The sequence below is a fragment of the Pundamilia nyererei genome, unplaced genomic scaffold (genome assembly GCF_000239375.1).
Source record: "Pundamilia nyererei isolate P.nyererei 1_Seehausen unplaced genomic scaffold, PunNye1.0 scaffold00065, whole genome shotgun sequence".
NCBI classification, from domain to species: Eukaryota; Metazoa; Chordata; class Actinopteri; order Cichliformes; family Cichlidae; genus Pundamilia; species Pundamilia nyererei.
The window spans coordinates 2,122,377-2,138,983 of NW_005187466.1; the positions used below are offsets into that span (position 1 = coordinate 2,122,377).

At 39.9% G+C, this 16,607-nt stretch overlaps 2 protein-coding genes across 4 annotated transcripts in view; one reads left to right on the forward strand and one right to left on the reverse strand.

The window, feature by feature from the left end:
* LOC102200670 (ADP-ribosylation factor-binding protein GGA1-like) lies at positions 1–10,708 on the reverse strand. The gene is made up of 17 exons (XM_005735812.1): positions 10,632–10,708; positions 9,873–9,957; positions 8,362–8,437; positions 8,157–8,255; positions 7,737–7,860; positions 6,602–6,702; positions 6,231–6,311; positions 5,602–5,739; positions 5,409–5,490; positions 5,213–5,323; positions 4,948–5,091; positions 3,934–3,977; positions 3,527–3,717; positions 3,072–3,343; positions 2,793–2,962; positions 2,499–2,609; positions 1–1,741 (listed from the first exon to the last, which is right to left on the reverse strand). The coding sequence occupies exons 1-17, from the start codon at positions 10,678–10,680 to the stop codon at positions 1,631–1,633; spliced, it is 1,989 nt and encodes a 662-aa protein (XP_005735869.1). The 5' UTR covers positions 10,681–10,708; the 3' UTR covers positions 1–1,630.
* Positions 10,709–12,289: 1,581 nt separating this feature from the next.
* Positions 12,290–16,607, forward strand: part of micall1a (MICAL-like 1a) — a 17,381-nt gene continuing 13,063 nt past the window's right edge. Inside the window, exons 1-2 of one of the 3 annotated variants that reach the window (XM_005735816.2) lie at positions 12,290–12,918; positions 13,033–13,179. In XM_005735816.2, the coding sequence (XP_005735873.1) occupies positions 13,034–13,179 (146 nt within the window). In that variant the 5' untranslated portion in view covers positions 12,290–12,918; position 13,033. Of the gene's footprint in view, positions 13,180–16,607 lie in introns of all 3 variants that reach the window. The other 2 variants (XM_005735817.2, XM_013911549.1) reach the window with 2 other exon arrangements.

The following is a 16,607-nucleotide window of genomic DNA, read 5'->3' on the forward strand; positions in this document are numbered from 1 at the left end:
TTTAACATGGGTCAATTTATCAAATTAAATTTAATACATGTACAGCGGAATCAATATTACACAGCGAGTGATTTCTTAAATTGCCTCTTAACAGACTGTGCTCCAATCAACTCAACAGCCGTGGTTATCAGAATAATCCCATGAATTCATTTTTGTGTGTCATTTGTTTCACAAAGTCTTTCCCGGTAAGTATATGAACAAATGAAAACAAAGATCAGATCAGCCATTTGTATACATATATGTACAAAAGGAAAAAAAGAAAAGGTTTCATCTCAGGCACATGGCAGAATCAAACCAGATGCCAGTGACGTCACCTCAAGACCGGGTCAATCTTTGGGTCAATCAACCATATAAAGGCATAAAAAAAACGAAAGGACCATGTAGTGTACACGGGAATGATTTCATTTGCCAAATTTAGACACAATAAGTGCATGTAAGATTAACTCAAAATCCTGAGTGTAACATAAGGTGATAAAGTGTCCCAATCTTTTAATAACACAAAAGTGCAGATATTTTTAGAGGCAGCGATTTCATTTGTGGGCCTTTTGACGCAACAGGAGAAAAAGCACCGCTGTAAATAATCTTAAAAAACAAAAAAGTAAACAATAGTCGGTTCAGTTTCAGGGTCCTGGTATTCTCCATGCTGGCTCACAAATCCAAACTTATTGGTCCAGCTGAACAAAGCAAAGCTTTCCTTCGAGTTTTCAGTCACACCTGTGCTTTTCCTACTATGACCCGCTAACACTGCTGCTATGAAAACAGGCGCATTCACACAGCTTTGACACCCACACCAACCATATGTAATACCTCCAAATACATTAAAACTCAGACTATTCTTGAAAAGGAAAAAAATAAATCACATTCCAATTCATCATTGAATTAGTTACTGCATCATTACAGATCATTATCTTCATACGCTAAACAGCTCTACCCCTTGGCTCAAATGGAAAACGTCTTCGGTGGTGTCATAAGTGGGAGATGAACGTTTGTCTTATTTTCGTCTTCAAGTTTTCATTTAAACTGGAGGCGGTTTGCTAACGCGTTGCACCAAAGCTGTGCTAAATTCCATCATTTGATAAGAAATGAATAAGAAAACAAAGAATATTCTAAATCACAAAATGTTTTCTGGCTTTTGGTAAAATTGTTTAAAAACCTCACTTGAAACATTCAGCTGACCTAAGTGAGTATGAAGTGACAGATCTGCCATGAACGCTCAAACATCTGCTGAAATGCAGTCTCCGATCGAACATCTCCTTTAACATAAATGTCAGATATGAGCCGTTATTACATGTTAACACTTTGCAGTATGTATACTGGACAAATGCACACATTCAATTTTTAAAACATGTTTTACCAAAAGCCGCTGCACTGAATCATGTCGGCTTTATGTCGCTGCGCTGGACTGATTGTTGGACAGGAAAAGAAAAGCGATCAGCAACAACGCTCAGGAAAAATGGACAAAAAGGCTGTGAACCAAGGCACGCGGTGGAAGCTGGTTCCCACAACTGCTTCCAGAGTTTGAAACCACTGAAGCGTAAAGGTCTCCGGGCCTCAGTCAGCATTGAGGGAAAGCTTCAACCTAAATGTAAAGGAAGCAGCAGATCACATGACAGGATACTGGTCCTTCACACTAAAGGTTTCCCCAAGTGTTTGGAGGTGGGAACTGGTCGACGTCACCAGATTCATCGTGAGATTTGTCCCCCAGGTTGAAAGTTAGTTTGTACCGCAAACGGACTTTCTCCTGTGACGACACAAAAGCAAACAGGTTAACTCATCAGTGATATGCAGTTTCACTCCTATCACTGTTCTTTGCTGCATTTGCACTTTTAGTATACAATCATCAACATTTCTCCTTAAAAGGCATAGTTTATTTTGATCAGATACAGAAGGTGAGCTGCAATATACTGCTGCAAGGAAGGTAAAAAAGAAATATATTTTAGCCACCTAAACACAATGTCAATTAAAGTGTTCCGGTTTTGTTTACAGTATTTTCACAGCTTCAGACAAACACCAATTAAGCACAGGGAAGTTCTCTTTAAAGCCACCAGCCTCCTTTAATAACAGTAATTTTACCTGAGAGAACGTGGCAATTGCTGCATTCATCGGTTTGTTTGCGACTTGTGTTTTAAAACGTTAAACAGTAACCCGTGCTCTGAGATAAATGTACATTTTTTGCCAAAAGAGTCTGCCTTTAGAGCAAATAACCGCTTTAGTGTCGTGTTGCAAATGAAAGCTATCAAATTAAATGAAATTATAGCAAATTAAAGCAGTGAAAAATATTCTCAGTACACATAAAGAAACAACACAAGCTTTGCTTCTGTGACAGTAGTCCTGCCTGCTACCTCGAACTGTGGAGGGGCATGCTGACTGATCTACTGTAGATAAAACACTGACGAGTAACTGGTAAATGTATAAAATGAATAAAATGCATATTCTGACCAGAGGCGATCTCAAGCAAAGTGCAGTGTATAAACAATGCGGTTGAAGACGTAGATTACCTTGTGAGGGTTCGCTAGCAGTAAAATCTGTGTGATGGCAGCTGGAGACAAGATGGGATTGAAGGCGGGCAGCTCAGTACTGGAGGGAGGCTGAAGCTTGACTTTCATCACCTAGATAATGTACACCCATTGACACATTAAAACCTACATGCTTTCCAGCTGGCTAAAACAACAAAAGCTCTCAAATTAATAACAGAGATTGACTTAATCTCAACAAAGAAGAATTTCTGGATCAAAAGCATGAGACATGGCCATTGCTACCATCAGTACAAATTTCAGGAAACAGGAACCTACTCTGGGCACAGCTGCCTGGAAGCGGATGTTGGTAACAGGAATAGGAGCTGAAGACAGCATGGAGATGATCACCACCAGCACGTCAGGTCGTGATGGAGGGCAGTCGCGGGCAAAGGTGAACAAAACCCGGAGACTGTGCTTATCAAATACAGTGACTGGTAACAAGGTGCCTGAAATAGATTGAAAGAAATCAAAAGAAAGGATTTCAATTTATGTTACCTCAATATTAGCTCACAAAACCTTTCATGACTAAGGCTAACTTTTTGTTCCAGTGCTTACTAGGTTTGATGATTTCCAGAGGCACAGTAACATCAGCTAGAGAGATGCTGTCGTAAGTGTCAGCAGTAGGTAATGAGGCTTTGTCAGTAACTGTGAGTGTAAGATTGGAGAGCAGCACAGCATCAGACTGCTCTGAATGGATGACGGAACTGGCTCCAGGAGCAGTAGCAGAACTAGAGGTGGAGGTGGAAGTCGCAGCAGGTGTGGGCTTTGAGCTGGATTTAGCCTGGAGATCTCGTAAAGGGACTCTTGATTGAGGCTGCAGCTTATCCCTACATGAAAAAGAACAAGGACACATGTTATATGGCAGCTCTGCGCATGTCAAATTCCAACAACAGCACGTTATAAGATAAGATAAGATAAGATAAGATAACCTTTATTAGTCCCACACGTGGGAAATTTGTTTTGTCACAGCAGGAAGTGGACACTACAAAGGTAATGACAAAAGCACTTACCATTTGACCTGCTGGCTCTCTGGAGGCAGAGACTGCTGCAGCAGTGCCTTTCCCAACAGATCCAGCTCTTCCATGGCTTTAGGAGGAGCAGTAGCCCCCTCTACTGGTGGAGCCCGTGGTTTCTGAACTACAGCTGGTAGCAACACTGAAGCTGGTGCAGATTGAGTAGATACCTCCGTTATATCTGATGACTGAGAGAGAAAAACTGAGTTATTTTAGTGTAAAAGGAGATGAAGATGGCATAAAACAGAAAATTAAACCAGTGGCAGGAATCCACTGTGTAAGATCTTTACATGCTATGATTTATTTAGAACCACAGCTGGGTAACAGTAAAGTAAGTTTAAGATTTTAATAAACATGTCACACAATTTTACTGTGAGCATATTAAGTATCATCTTACTTCGCACCTGAAAAGTGTTCTGAGAGTCACCGTTTTCGGTTACATTCAGTCCTGAGAGAACAGACAACAAAAGTTAGATTACATCCAATTTAAGGTCATTTTTTTTGGAATCACTGAAGCCTTTTTAAAGGAAAAACAAAGAGCACACACTGTATACAGACACAGTCACTGCAACTGAAGACACGCACACAAGGTATGTCCACACTACCCTGCTTTATCATCCTTTTTGTGTTACGTGTAATATAATATACTAAGTAAGAGACTTGGTGCAGAAAGAAGTCAGATTACATATAATGTGCTCTAACTAGAGTCACGCCCTGTTGAACATTGATGAATTTTATGAATTGAAAATGGTGAAATCAATCTTTTACATACACTACAGTCTTATACTGTACTAAGGGAAAGAGACTAGACTTGTTGTGATCTGGCCAGCAACACATTTCTTTTCCGCTAGGTATTAGATCACATTAAAGTGTATAATTTTGTTCAAAATTTATTACAGAACATTGGATTTTATCACAGGTGACTTTTCTCATCTGTTTTTGTAATCTTAAATGAAACTGTAGGATTGTCCTCCTTATAAAGGAGAAAGGAGCAGAAATGCATGATTCTTATTTTTAAAAAAAAGTCTACTTGAAAACAGCCCAATGACCTCTGCTCTGCAGCACTTGGCATGTCAAGTGACGAGACTTTCCAACATTAGCTGTAGCCATTATTCACGTTAAATGCAGAAAAACTTGACTCAAATAATGAAAAAAGTTCCAATTGTGCTGCCTAAAAACGAAATGAGCGCTAACAAAAATCTAAAAACTTTATGTTTCACTCTTTCGTATTTTCCTTAATTATGTCTATACACAGGTGTCTCTGGAAAATGAGGTCAGGATCACAGAGGAGGTCTGTCTCTGCAGGATGCTGCGCTTGAATCAGTGGAAAATAAGGCAGAATTGTGCTGAGCAGACTGGGATGTGCTTTCTGGCTTTCTAACTTTTTGTTCACAAACCACATGATTTTTCCTGCTTACCAAGTGACATGAGCTCATCATCCAAGAGGCTCAAGCCCATATTCTGAGTCAGAAGTTGCAGGCTGGAGGAGTCTGTGTTAGACGGTGCGGTGTTGGCTGATATGTTAAGGCCTGTCAGATCCACAAGTGCTGAGCTACTGTTGCCTGATTTGGAAAGAAAATACTCATTTGTGACTCAGAAACTGAGGGAGAATTAGGGTAAACTCAAATAGATGGTAAATAAGACTTTATTGCAATCTTCAGCTGTGACTTTGAAGGCACCCACCTGGTTGTAAAGACGAGTTTATGACATCTTTAGACACATCCTCTCCCTTTACGAGCTGTCGGTACTGATTAATGACCTGCGTCAAACTGTCATTGGCCTGCAAGATATCCGCTGTAAGCAGAAAACTAATCAGTAAGACAAAAATTTTACCCTTTGAGGCCTAATTTTTATCTGTTTGTATAGGTAACAATCTTACCTAAAGCTTCATCATTATCCTCAGTGTCACTCGCTAATCGGAATAGGGTAGGCCTCATCTTCTCACAGCGATTGTAGAGATCCTGCAATAAAAAAATACATCATGAAACCCTAAAATCACACACCCGCTGAGCAGTACCAGTGGGAGCACGAGACCTGCAGCAGCTCTTTTTAATGTGCTGCGTCCTACAAACCTTAATGAGCTCCTGGTTGCTCTGGGAACAGCTCTCCTTATTGTAGCCCTCCAGCAGCTGGCTCAGCAGGCTGACGCTCTCCTTCACCTCCTGGATGGCATTCACTCGCTTCGACACTTTCTCCACTCGTTTTTGGTCCTAACGAAACGTTCGGTGAGATCACACAGTGCCCAAGATCAAAAGAAACTTTTGCGGACCTTAATTTTTTCACTCAATCAGGCCATGAAGGACAGATGTAATGATAATAAATAACATCTTATAGCTCACGACTAATATTTAATGCCACAAAATATGAAAGTAAAGCAAGTGCACATTTTAAAACCCTATAATTAAGTCATTTAATAACGAATTTAAGTTTTATTTCACCAAAATTCATGCGTGGCATCTGATTGACTGTCATTAATCTTGATCAGTGGGATCAGTATTAGTTTTTTATTACTCTGCACAGTCATTCTCAATAATTTATTAAAACATTTAAGCCTTGATGTTTGATCATTTCACTAAAGCCATAAATATTAAATGAATACACCATCTCCATAAAAGCTGAAGAAGACCGAGTCAAACAAAGGGACATGTATGTGAGAGCACATGTTGTAAACCTCACGCAGCAAACAAAGCCGATGACTCACCTCTTGGACCATTTCCTTAATGAGCTTGTTTGCTGCTCTTAAATCTTCAGGGTGAGTGCTATTCAACAAGCGGGACAGCGTCTATAAAAACAGGATGAGACAGAAGCAGGAGAGGAAAGGAAAGAGGAAGAGAATTCTTTAAACTGCTGCTCCCCCAGTTTTTCCCAGGAGTTCAACTTTACATCATTTGATGGGAAACAAACTCGTGATGATTCTGTTGGAACAAAGCCCATCCTAGGACAGAAAATGAATGACGGATTTGTTTCTAAAACCTGAAATGTCAACTCGTTGGTGCAGGAATACACATCCATGATTTCACAAGTCTATCGAATGTGATTGGTGCATCCTGATTACTTGTGTAATATATACACCTTGGATTTCTCCTCATCTTCAAAGATGGCACTTTTGGCTCTGGGTGGAGGGGGTGGGAGGGGCTTGTCAACGGGAAGCACAGGATCCTGCTTGACAATGCCTGGAAAAAACAAGAACACTCATTAACCTTTGAAAAATACAACATCTATTGAGAGGGCCACCTGCGTTTTAAATATCGGTTCTATTTATAAATCACAGATAAAGAATCGCGGTCACCTTGACCTCTGTTTCAACTACGATGCCTGTGATACTACTGCTTTAATACTCTACACCCATTAAAAAACTACAAAAAACAAGTTTAATGCTAATATAATCCAGGAACTTATGACAGCTGTTGGAGGGGAAAGTCCGTTTCTGCAATCAGACTGGGTTCAGATGACCATGACTAAGGACATCGGTCTCATGCTTGTGCTAGAAAGGAGAACTGACACATTCTCCCTACTAATCAAAAAGAATGGGGAACCAAAAAATACATTAACACTAAAAAAAAGGGGGGGGAACTAAAAACATCCATAAAACATGTACGATGAACTAATGTGCAACCACGGAGAACAATAGACTGTTAAAGGGGGCCTATTATTTTTCATTCTTCAAACAGGTGGAGTAGCTTTGCATGATTAACAGTTCAAAATAATGACATTTTATGTTATGCTGGACCTCAATACAGCCCTATGTCCTCTACCTTTAGGCCCACCTTCCCTTCAAACTTTTTCTGGTATTCCACACGTCAGAAACCAAGAATCCAACGATCCACAAGCCACATTTTTTTTAACATGATTAAAACTAGAATTAAAGTCAAATAAAAGTCAGAATCATAAGAAAACACTTATTTGTTCTCAAGAAAAGGATCTTTAATTCAGCCTAATTTTACTCTTTGCAATCTGCAGTTTGAGAAACGCTGCACCTTTTCCCTGACTGGCTGCCTCTCACAAACAAAAGGCCTGAACAGCAGACAGGAAGGGCTGCTGTGACAACCATTATTAAAGACATCTGTGTCACCAACATCATACAGCATCAAGACAAGAAAAATACGGCTGAATCTGAGCTTTCACATAAGTTCATTATTTTAAACTTTGTAGAAGTCATTTGTCTTGATGGTTACACATAAAACTCTAAAACACCAGGAGAGCTCACCCTGTTTTTTCAGCATCTGATATGCTTCCAAGATCTTGGTCTCATCTGGGAGTCTCACCGTCCAGCTGTAAATCATCTCTAAGACCTTCTTCTTCACTGCCTCTGGAGCTCGGGCTCCTAAATACTACAGAGAGAGGGGGAATGGATATTAACTACTGCTAAAGAAAAACAGACTTATTCTTTCACAAATGAAAATGAAATTGGGTCAGAAGAAAGTACTTATTTGGTAAAAGATTTAACATTAAAACCTTATCCAGGCTGTGTTTTCAAACAAACTGTAAACTAAATACAGCTCAATCTTTTGTGAGATTCATCAAATAGCTGTCATTTTCAGTAGTTATACTAAACCATAAAAACCTTCACACGGATCTTTGGTTACAGCCAAACTGGTGAGGCAAAACATAGAACAACAGTCGTTACCTTTGGTGAAACCACTTTGATTAGCTCATTGAGAAAGCGAAACTTCCCCACTTCACTATGAAATCGCTTTCCACAGTTCTTCATGCACGTCTCAAGAACCTGTGTTCAAAGGTTGTTGGTTTTACATTTGCACAGACATGCAGAGTTTAACATGACATCCTACAGACCTTTGCACTTGTTGATGCTGTGTGCAGGACGATCTTACCGTTAGCGCTTGCATCGCCTCCCACTCCTGAGGAGACTGAATTTTATGTGCCAGAAGTCTGGTTGCAAGCTGAGGCCTGAGAAAACAAACAAAAAGGTTTCACTACAGTGACAGACTTAGGAGGTTGTACAACACCTTAATTTAAAGTTTTAGTGATATACTAATTATAAAACTCTGGTTTTAAACACTACCAATTTTTTGAACCAACATCTGCCACTGGCATCAGCAAATTTACAGTACTGTGGAAATCTCTTGAGCCACCTCGTGTCTTTACACTTTCCTTCCAAGGAGGAAAATTTCAGTGTCAATTTTTTTTTTTTTAAAGTGATCTTGAGCAGTTCTTCTTCAGGCTTTCTAAAGGTCTTTCTTTGGACATTTGGCTGCTTTTTCATTAATTTTCAGTTTAGTCCTCATACCTGAACATTTTCAGGGATGCTTTTTTGTCACTTTATACTGACTTATGAATTCATGCATTAAAAAGGCACCCGACTCAGGGAATAAGCCATTCTTAAGGAAAGGAAACAAACAGAAAAGGCTGAGGTATGCCAAATCACACAAGAACTGGACTGAAAAGCCTGTGACAACAGAGAGCAATGAATCCAAATGTAAAAGTTTTGGTTCAAATCAATACATAGAAGGTCAGGACAGCAGTACAACAGTGAGTGTTTACAGGGATCTATAATACGCAGTGGAGGCTTTGTCATGGTTTGGGGCTGCATTTATAGATCTTGTAATTATGAACACAGAAAACTATTGTCAGATTTTTATCCAACACACAGTACAATTTAGAAAGCATCTGATCGACAGTATGCCAATAATCCCAACACACTGCTAATGCAGTAAAAGCCTTCCTGGATAAAAAGAGAAAAAACAAACCCAAAAAACACACGTACTATGGAAAACTATCATGGAATAGTCTGCCCAGATGCCAGACCTCAACATTATTGATGCAACGTGGGATTATCTTTACAGGGAACATCCAAAGAAGAGGCATTGAATGTTCTTCAAAAAGCATGGAGAGCTGTTCCTGATAACTAAAGAAGAGCAACAGTATCTCTCTTCTTTAGTCATCAAGCCTGTATAGAAGAATAAAGGTGGTCACTTTCAACCACGTTGGAATTCTATGAACTTTGGGGTTTTTTTCTCTTGTATATTGCATTTCCATTTATTTCTGCATATTTTAATAACTCCCTACACCCACTTCCCATTTTCCTGCCAAATATAAAGAAATTAGGGGTGGCTCAAGACTTCCGAAGTGCTCCAAGTAAAATTATTTAAAGCCAATATAGACATTTCACCATTAAATCCCTGCATCCCTAAAATTAATTAAAAATGTCACATACAAGCAAACTGTTAAAAAATGCATTACAATCCTTTAAATCAATACTACTCTAAAAAACTGAAAGCAAAGGGACACAAGTTGTCAGGATGATAATGTCAACCGCTGGTACACCACGTTAGTCTCCATTTCAGTGTGAAATTGTGAAACAAATGAATCATCATCGACTCACCCTTCCGGTTCATTTTCGAGCTGATCACAGAATCCCTTTATTGAGTCCCAGTCAATTTCCTTATTCAGAGGATTGGTGGCCTTATCTGTGTAAAATTGAAAACAAACAAACATATCCTCAACTTGCTTTAAATGCTTGGCGTGTTTTTGAATTTCAGACCTGAAAACTGGGACAGAACCACTTTAAATCGGATTGTTATTTGTAGATCTGTGAAGGCAGTCAAACCTGTCGCTTTACACCTGACTCTGTGCAGCAGCTGTGGCCTGTGAGCGTGTGCAATATGTAAATCAGCTCTCTTGCTTGGAGCAGATGAAGAGGGTGGCTCGCTTTTGGAGACGTGTGTCAGATTATAGCCCAGGTGTGACAGGTTTCCTGCTAAACTTGGTCCTCAAGGAAACAACCAGAAGCTAACTAGTTGCTTGATTTTTAGCCTTCAGCTGAGCGTTACTGACACCTTTAAATTTAAATGTCACCTTTCTGTAGTATCACTGAGCTAAAGCGGACAAAAGTAAACTACCTTTAAACTCATAATGAAGCAACTATGAAACCGTATATAACTGTTGGAGTTTGTTCCTCATCGCCAGCTGCACTTTTTAATTTAATGGCTTTCGCTGACTCCTCTCTGCTCCCGGGGGAGGAAGCTATAAGCGTCAGCGAAAAATTCACAATGACTAAATATGTCGATGTACCTCAGGGGCATTTCGGTTATCTATCCACGTTCAAAACCTAATCGATTATTGTAATAAATTGCTAACTTACTGATGCGAGACTGCAGACTGGCCTCATCTGGAGGCGCCGCCGCCGCCATCTTTCGGGAATTCTAAACAAGAAGCAAGCTATCGCGAGACTTTTGTAACATATCGCGCGAATAGCGAAACATTTCAAGGGCTTTGAGAAGATCTCATCAAACAGCGGTGGGAAAGATACTACAGCTCAGCTGAACTCAGATCATTAACAACTAATTTTATTATTGGCGATTAATAAAGTTTTCTGATTCTGGTGGTGAAAAAACATGTGCCAAACACAAATCCATTTATCTAATTGACTGTGATAACAATTTCTTATTTTCATATTCTTTTCCCTACACAGGTTCTCTTAGGTTAGGTATATTACTGGTAGCATTATAAAGTGTTGATATGCATGAATACTTTCTTCGTTTCTGATGAAATTCTACCAGAGTCTGTGTTAATGACGGGGCTGGGGGGATTAGTCCTGTACAAAGAGGTCAACACGGCCCCAAAAATGAACTGTATACTAATAAGCTTTGACAACTATAAGTAAAATTAAGTCAAAATCAGTGAAATATTAATGAAATATTTTAAAAATGCTACATTCGTACCCACATTTCAGTAACAATAAAGCTCAAATTTAGTGCATCGGCAGTAACAGATGTAACTAGACTGACTGAGTACATTGGGGCTCAATGGCTGATGGAGACTGACACATATCCCAGTGATTTTAGAGAAGATCCATCTATGCAAGTCAGTGTCTGGTATTGACTTGGGATCACTACTTGGTCATTGGGTCTCCAGCTGGCCGTGTCTGCAACCGAATATAATCCAGGCTTTAGCTTTCAAATTTCGAAGTCAAATTCTTGGTTTAACCTTAAAAGCTTTGAATGGCAAAATAAGCTTGTATATGGGAAATGGAATATCAACCAAAAAAACAAAAAAAAAACCCAACAACAAACCCCTCATTACAAAAACGTTATAAATTGATTTGCATGTCATTGAGTGAAATAAGTATTTGATCAAAAGATGATTTTATATTTGGTGGAGAAACCCTTGTTGGGGTGCACAGCAGTAAGACGTTTCTTAAAGTTAGTCACCAGGTTTGCACAAATCTCAGGAGTGATTTTGGCACACTCCTATTTACAGACTGTCTTAAAATCCTTTAGGTTTCTTGGCTTTCAATTGGCAACTTGAAGCTTCAGCTCCTTCTACAAATTTTCCATAACACTGTAGTCTGCAGACTGGCTAGGCCACTCCATCACCTCAGTATGCTTCTTCTTTAACCATCCTTTTGTTGCCTTGGTGCTCTATTATGACCCACGTGGACAGATGTTTATCTCCAGTTGACTGGACACAGCTGATCTGTTTGAGCCAGAATTTTGGCAGGACTGTGGAGTTTCAAATCCTTAACCCACTCAATTCATTACATTGATTAAATGTGTTTTCTGGATTTTTGGTTGATGTTCTGTAATTTTCCATTGAAATTAAACTACAATAGAATATAGCCACTGTTCATTTCTTTGTAAATAAGAAAGCTTACAACAAATTTAGGGGCTCAAATAGCTATTTCCCCCACTGTAGGAGGCAGCAACCCTGTATTATACAAGTTACCTGAGGAGGGCAGCAATGCGGGGATGATGCATGTCTCCGTCGACTCCAATACAAGAAGAAGACAGCAGCCCCTGAATGGGTGTAGCACCCCCTGTTGGGCGATAAGAGCAGGGAGAGAAACGGGATATTGTAGGTTGGCAGCTTGGCGAGGCTGTCAGTGTTTTAATCAGCGCTGTTCGGCTGGAGTTGCACTTCCTGTGCGGGATTTTTATTTTTTCATAGGTTACTTTTAATTGTATTGGTACATAAATGATGGCGTCGCGGGCAACGGACTAAAGAGACTTTTTTAAAACCAGTCTTTTAGCCGTTGTAGTCACTGCACTTACAAACAAAAGCCTAGTGCGGGTCTTGCGGTCCTTCACAGAGGAAATTCTGCACCTGCTTCGACTGAAACTGCATCACTGCGTGAAACAACAGTTTACACATATACAGCAAACCTGCAAAGTGGGGCCAAACAGCAAGCCACTGCAGCCAGTTGGCTAACTCGGCTACGTCAAGAACTTTTGAGGGCGAGCTCCCGTTATCAGCTCGGGAAATCAGCCGTGTTTTTTCACTCATTCCGCAGTAACCGCAGTCTGAATAACCGCACACGGGAGGTGAACTTCACACGGTGTTTGCTGCAGTTGGTAAAGTTGGGCATCGTCCAGCTAGCTCCTAAGACATGCTCGTTTTTTTCCAATGTGACTCAGTGGCTGCTCATGAAGGTAACGTATCGGCAGCTCGGGTGTTGCCTGGCCGTCGTCGCTTTCTCTGTCCCGTCAACAAATAAAGGTCGATCAATCCAAGTTCACCACCTTCCCCGTCGGATTTGTCTGTAGTATGATGGGATCTCTGAAGGCTCTCCAGGAGTGGTGTCGGATACAGTGTGAGAACTACAACGATGTGCAAATTAAGGACATGTCTACGTCCTTTCGAGACGGGCTGGCGTTTTGTGCCATTATTCATCGCTTCAGACCAGATCTGATGTAAGTAACCACAAGTGTAACATAAACGCTACTGTAAAATGAAGTTAGAAGCAGGTTAAGTTAACGGTAAGGTTAATCTGTGGTACACTGGTTCTTTTTGTGTAGGAGCTGCCTCCGTTGAAAGGTATACTGGTTTTTGAGGCGTGACAGGCTGCTAACTGTTTTCTTTTGTGACTGAATTGAGGTTCAGAATTACTAAGGGTAACTCATCCATTCAAAACACCAATGTAGAACAAAACCTGTCAGGACAGAGCCATCTGAACTCATCTGTGCTCTAAAGAAGAGCTGTCAGACTCCTTAAACTCAAAGGCCATATACACGTACAGCCCAGTTTGATCTCAAGTAAAACCATTACGTAATAACATATAACTTAAGTTTTATAATCTTAATAACTACACTGGACCATATTCAAAACTATTAAAAATGGAGACGAAACCACGAACCCAAGTGGGAAAAACAATCCTTACCCCATTCATTTTAAAATAAGCCAACCAACCATTTTTTCTGTCATGTAATTAGTGATCTGTGATTGCTTAAGGAACATGTGTAATCCCACAGTATCATTATAAGCTACTTGAAGTCTGTGTAACTTTTTTTGTTACAGAGACGAGTACAGTATGAGACATATTCACTCTATCCATACTTGCAAAAGAGGGCGTGTGCTTGTGCATACACCATACATCATTTTCTATAATTATCTCCATCATCTGTCATTTCATCTGTAATAGAATGCCCAGGATATTTTTACTTTAATGGAATCTGTACGATTGTTATGAGACTGTTTGAAATCAGGAAATCTTAGATATTTGTCTTCTTTGCTTCTGTAAATCATATAAATCATGACCGCATTCTTACAGACACTTTGTGTGGTGTCCTGTTTTGTACCATAAACAGGACATGTGGTAAACTGCCCCTGTAGACCAGCACTGCTAGAACTAAATACCACAAGATCATATGCATACATAATGTGGTTCACTAGAGTACGGTCATGCATCCCACTTCTCCAACAGAAAAAGTTCCAGTGCAACTCACAGCAGAAAGTCATATGCAAAACCACATGTCAAGGTTTTGTGACTAAACTAGAATAATATTTTTTGCCTTTATGATTCAAACAACTTGTACTTTTTAACTTTCCATACATTTTCACATTTACTGCTCCCATATAGTAATGATGGCATTGCTACAGTAGGAGTAGTGTTGTAGGTTAAAGACAAAAATCCAGTTATTAATGCTTTAACTGCAGTGAAATTAGATGTTTTCATTGTATTTAAGTAAAAATCTAAAAGCACCATACTAACATACCTAAGTATGGCAGTGTTATCTTGGAAGACACTGTTCATTTTTAAATTCTCTATGTTTTAATTATATTTTGTCACAGCCACTTAAAGAAAAAAAGCCTCCTGTAATGTTGTGAGTTCTGCGATGTGAGCGAGTGTCCAATGTGGCGTGTCAAAGTCATCCTGACAAGCGACGCTCTGCCTGTAACAACACTTCCCTTCTGTGTTTCACACCTACACACTGAGTACAGAGGTTACCACAAAACACCACAGCGTGTATATGTGATTTACAAGGGTTGGGTATAGGGAGGAGGACATGATGACTCGCCATCTTTTTAGTAGAGATTCAAAACAGTAATTTTGTTTTTCACTTGAGTGACAGTGAGCCACCTTTAGCCACCTGTACAAATGACAGCCTGAAACTTTACAGTGCACACAAGCTATCCTGTTTTTGTTTAACGTATGCTGCTGTACACTAAATGTGAATGTGTTTTAATTTTTTTCTCTTCAATCAGAATTCACACAATACAATGGTGTGCCTTGAGAAAAGTCCAGATTTCTTGGAGATCTTGTGGCAACTATAAGTTATTAAAAACAAAACCCAGGAAAACTTGCTAGGCATGTGATGCGAGTATGACTGTATTAAACCACAGAAGCACTCTGTCTTCAATTAAATTTTATTGAGTTTATTCTTTGGGAAAATTGGCTTAAAAAATAAGAAAAGTCTTCACTGGTGTCTGACAAACACAAAATCAGTCAGGATGGTAACCTACCAACACTGGTGGTATGCTGCATAACCACTGATGGTGCTACAAAAAAAAGCAAAAGCCCCACAGATGAGCGATTAGCAAGCGTTTTTACAAAAGAAGCGAATCATAGAGATGATAAACCCTTTGCCCAGTTTGACATTTCTGACCATAAAGCCCGTCTTTCAAGGGCAACTGCCAGTCCACAGTGGTCATCAGTGCCCTACCTGCAGACAGGGGTGATAAAAAGGACTTTCATGCTTCAAGAGACCTGTGAGCATCAGAAAGCTGAGAGCTAACTGTCACAGGTTACTGGAAATGGTCATACCCCATAAGAGTTCCTGAGTGAGCCAGAGACAAAGGCAGGTTCTTCCATAGATTCACCTATGAAAGCCTTGAATTTGAATTCCTGAGGTAGGGGCAAAGGCACACCAATGTACAGGAAAAGAGGGAACTTGATTTATAACATCAGGGAAAAAATGAACTATGGATGCTTTGTTGCTCTGAACAGATTGTTATGAAGGGCTAGAATTTTCCCACAGACTGCAGTAAAATGTACCGTTAACCTTCTGTCATCCCAGTGTCCTTTAAAGAAAACAGGCAAAATGTGGTCTGATAAATGATTTTGGACAGTAAGCATGTGGCTCGTGCTGTTCATCTCTCAGGTGAGCAAACTGGACTGAATGGAAGCAGAGCAAACTTTCACTTAAACAGTGAAGTGGACTTTATCTGCATAAACAGCACAGCAGTAATGCTGAAAGTACAGGAATTAGACAAATCCTAAACTCTGCAAACTGGGAGCTTTCAAGCTTTGCCTCTTTAATTTGTGTCCCAGCATGCCTCGCTGTTCAGCTTTCTTTCTAGCTGCAGCGGCCCTGCTGAACTCCCTCTGATCCAGACAGACAGCCCGTCAGACTAATCTGCGGCTGAGACCTCTGCCTGTCGAACTGGATTTAGCTCTAATGCATGTGCAGGTCATTTGTAGTAGAAGTGCTGCCCTTTACTCTGCAGCCACTGAAGCTTCATTGAAAAATGGCACACTGATGCAGATGAGACTTGGATGGCCTTATCGTCCTTTGGATGACGACTCCTGTCAGTCAGATCAGTGGAGATGGAGTAAATGTGGAGCCCCAGAAGTCATTCATGGCAAAGTTAATGGAAGTGCACATAAAGTGTCTTTTTAAAACTTGTATTTAAATAAAATTCTGTTAATTTATTGCTGCTTTTGTTTTATATTTTTAAAATCTCTAACTCATTTGATGTCTCACCTGCTCCTTGATTAGTGCTTAATTATTCACTGTCATAACATCAGACAATCTTATTCTGCAAAGCTTTTCCAACTGACTAAACCAGATTTAGCGGATGTACTGGTTCAAGCCAGGTTTTGATCATGTGGATTGTCATT

Bases quoted from the DNA above. Each gene is read 5' to 3' on its own strand.
- LOC102200670 (XM_005735812.1), bottom strand. From the start codon at position 10,680: ATGGCGGCGGCGGCGCCTCCAGATGAGGCCAGTCTGCAGTCTCGCATC. The intron at 8,438-9,872 runs GTGAGTCGATGA...TTGTTTTCTCAG, and splicing joins CTCGAAAATGAACCGGAAGG to GCCTCAGCTTGCAACCAGAC. The intron at 3,978-4,947 runs GTAAGCAGGAAA...CTGTTCTCTCAG, and splicing joins TGATGAGCTCATGTCACTTG to GACTGAATGTAACCGAAAAC.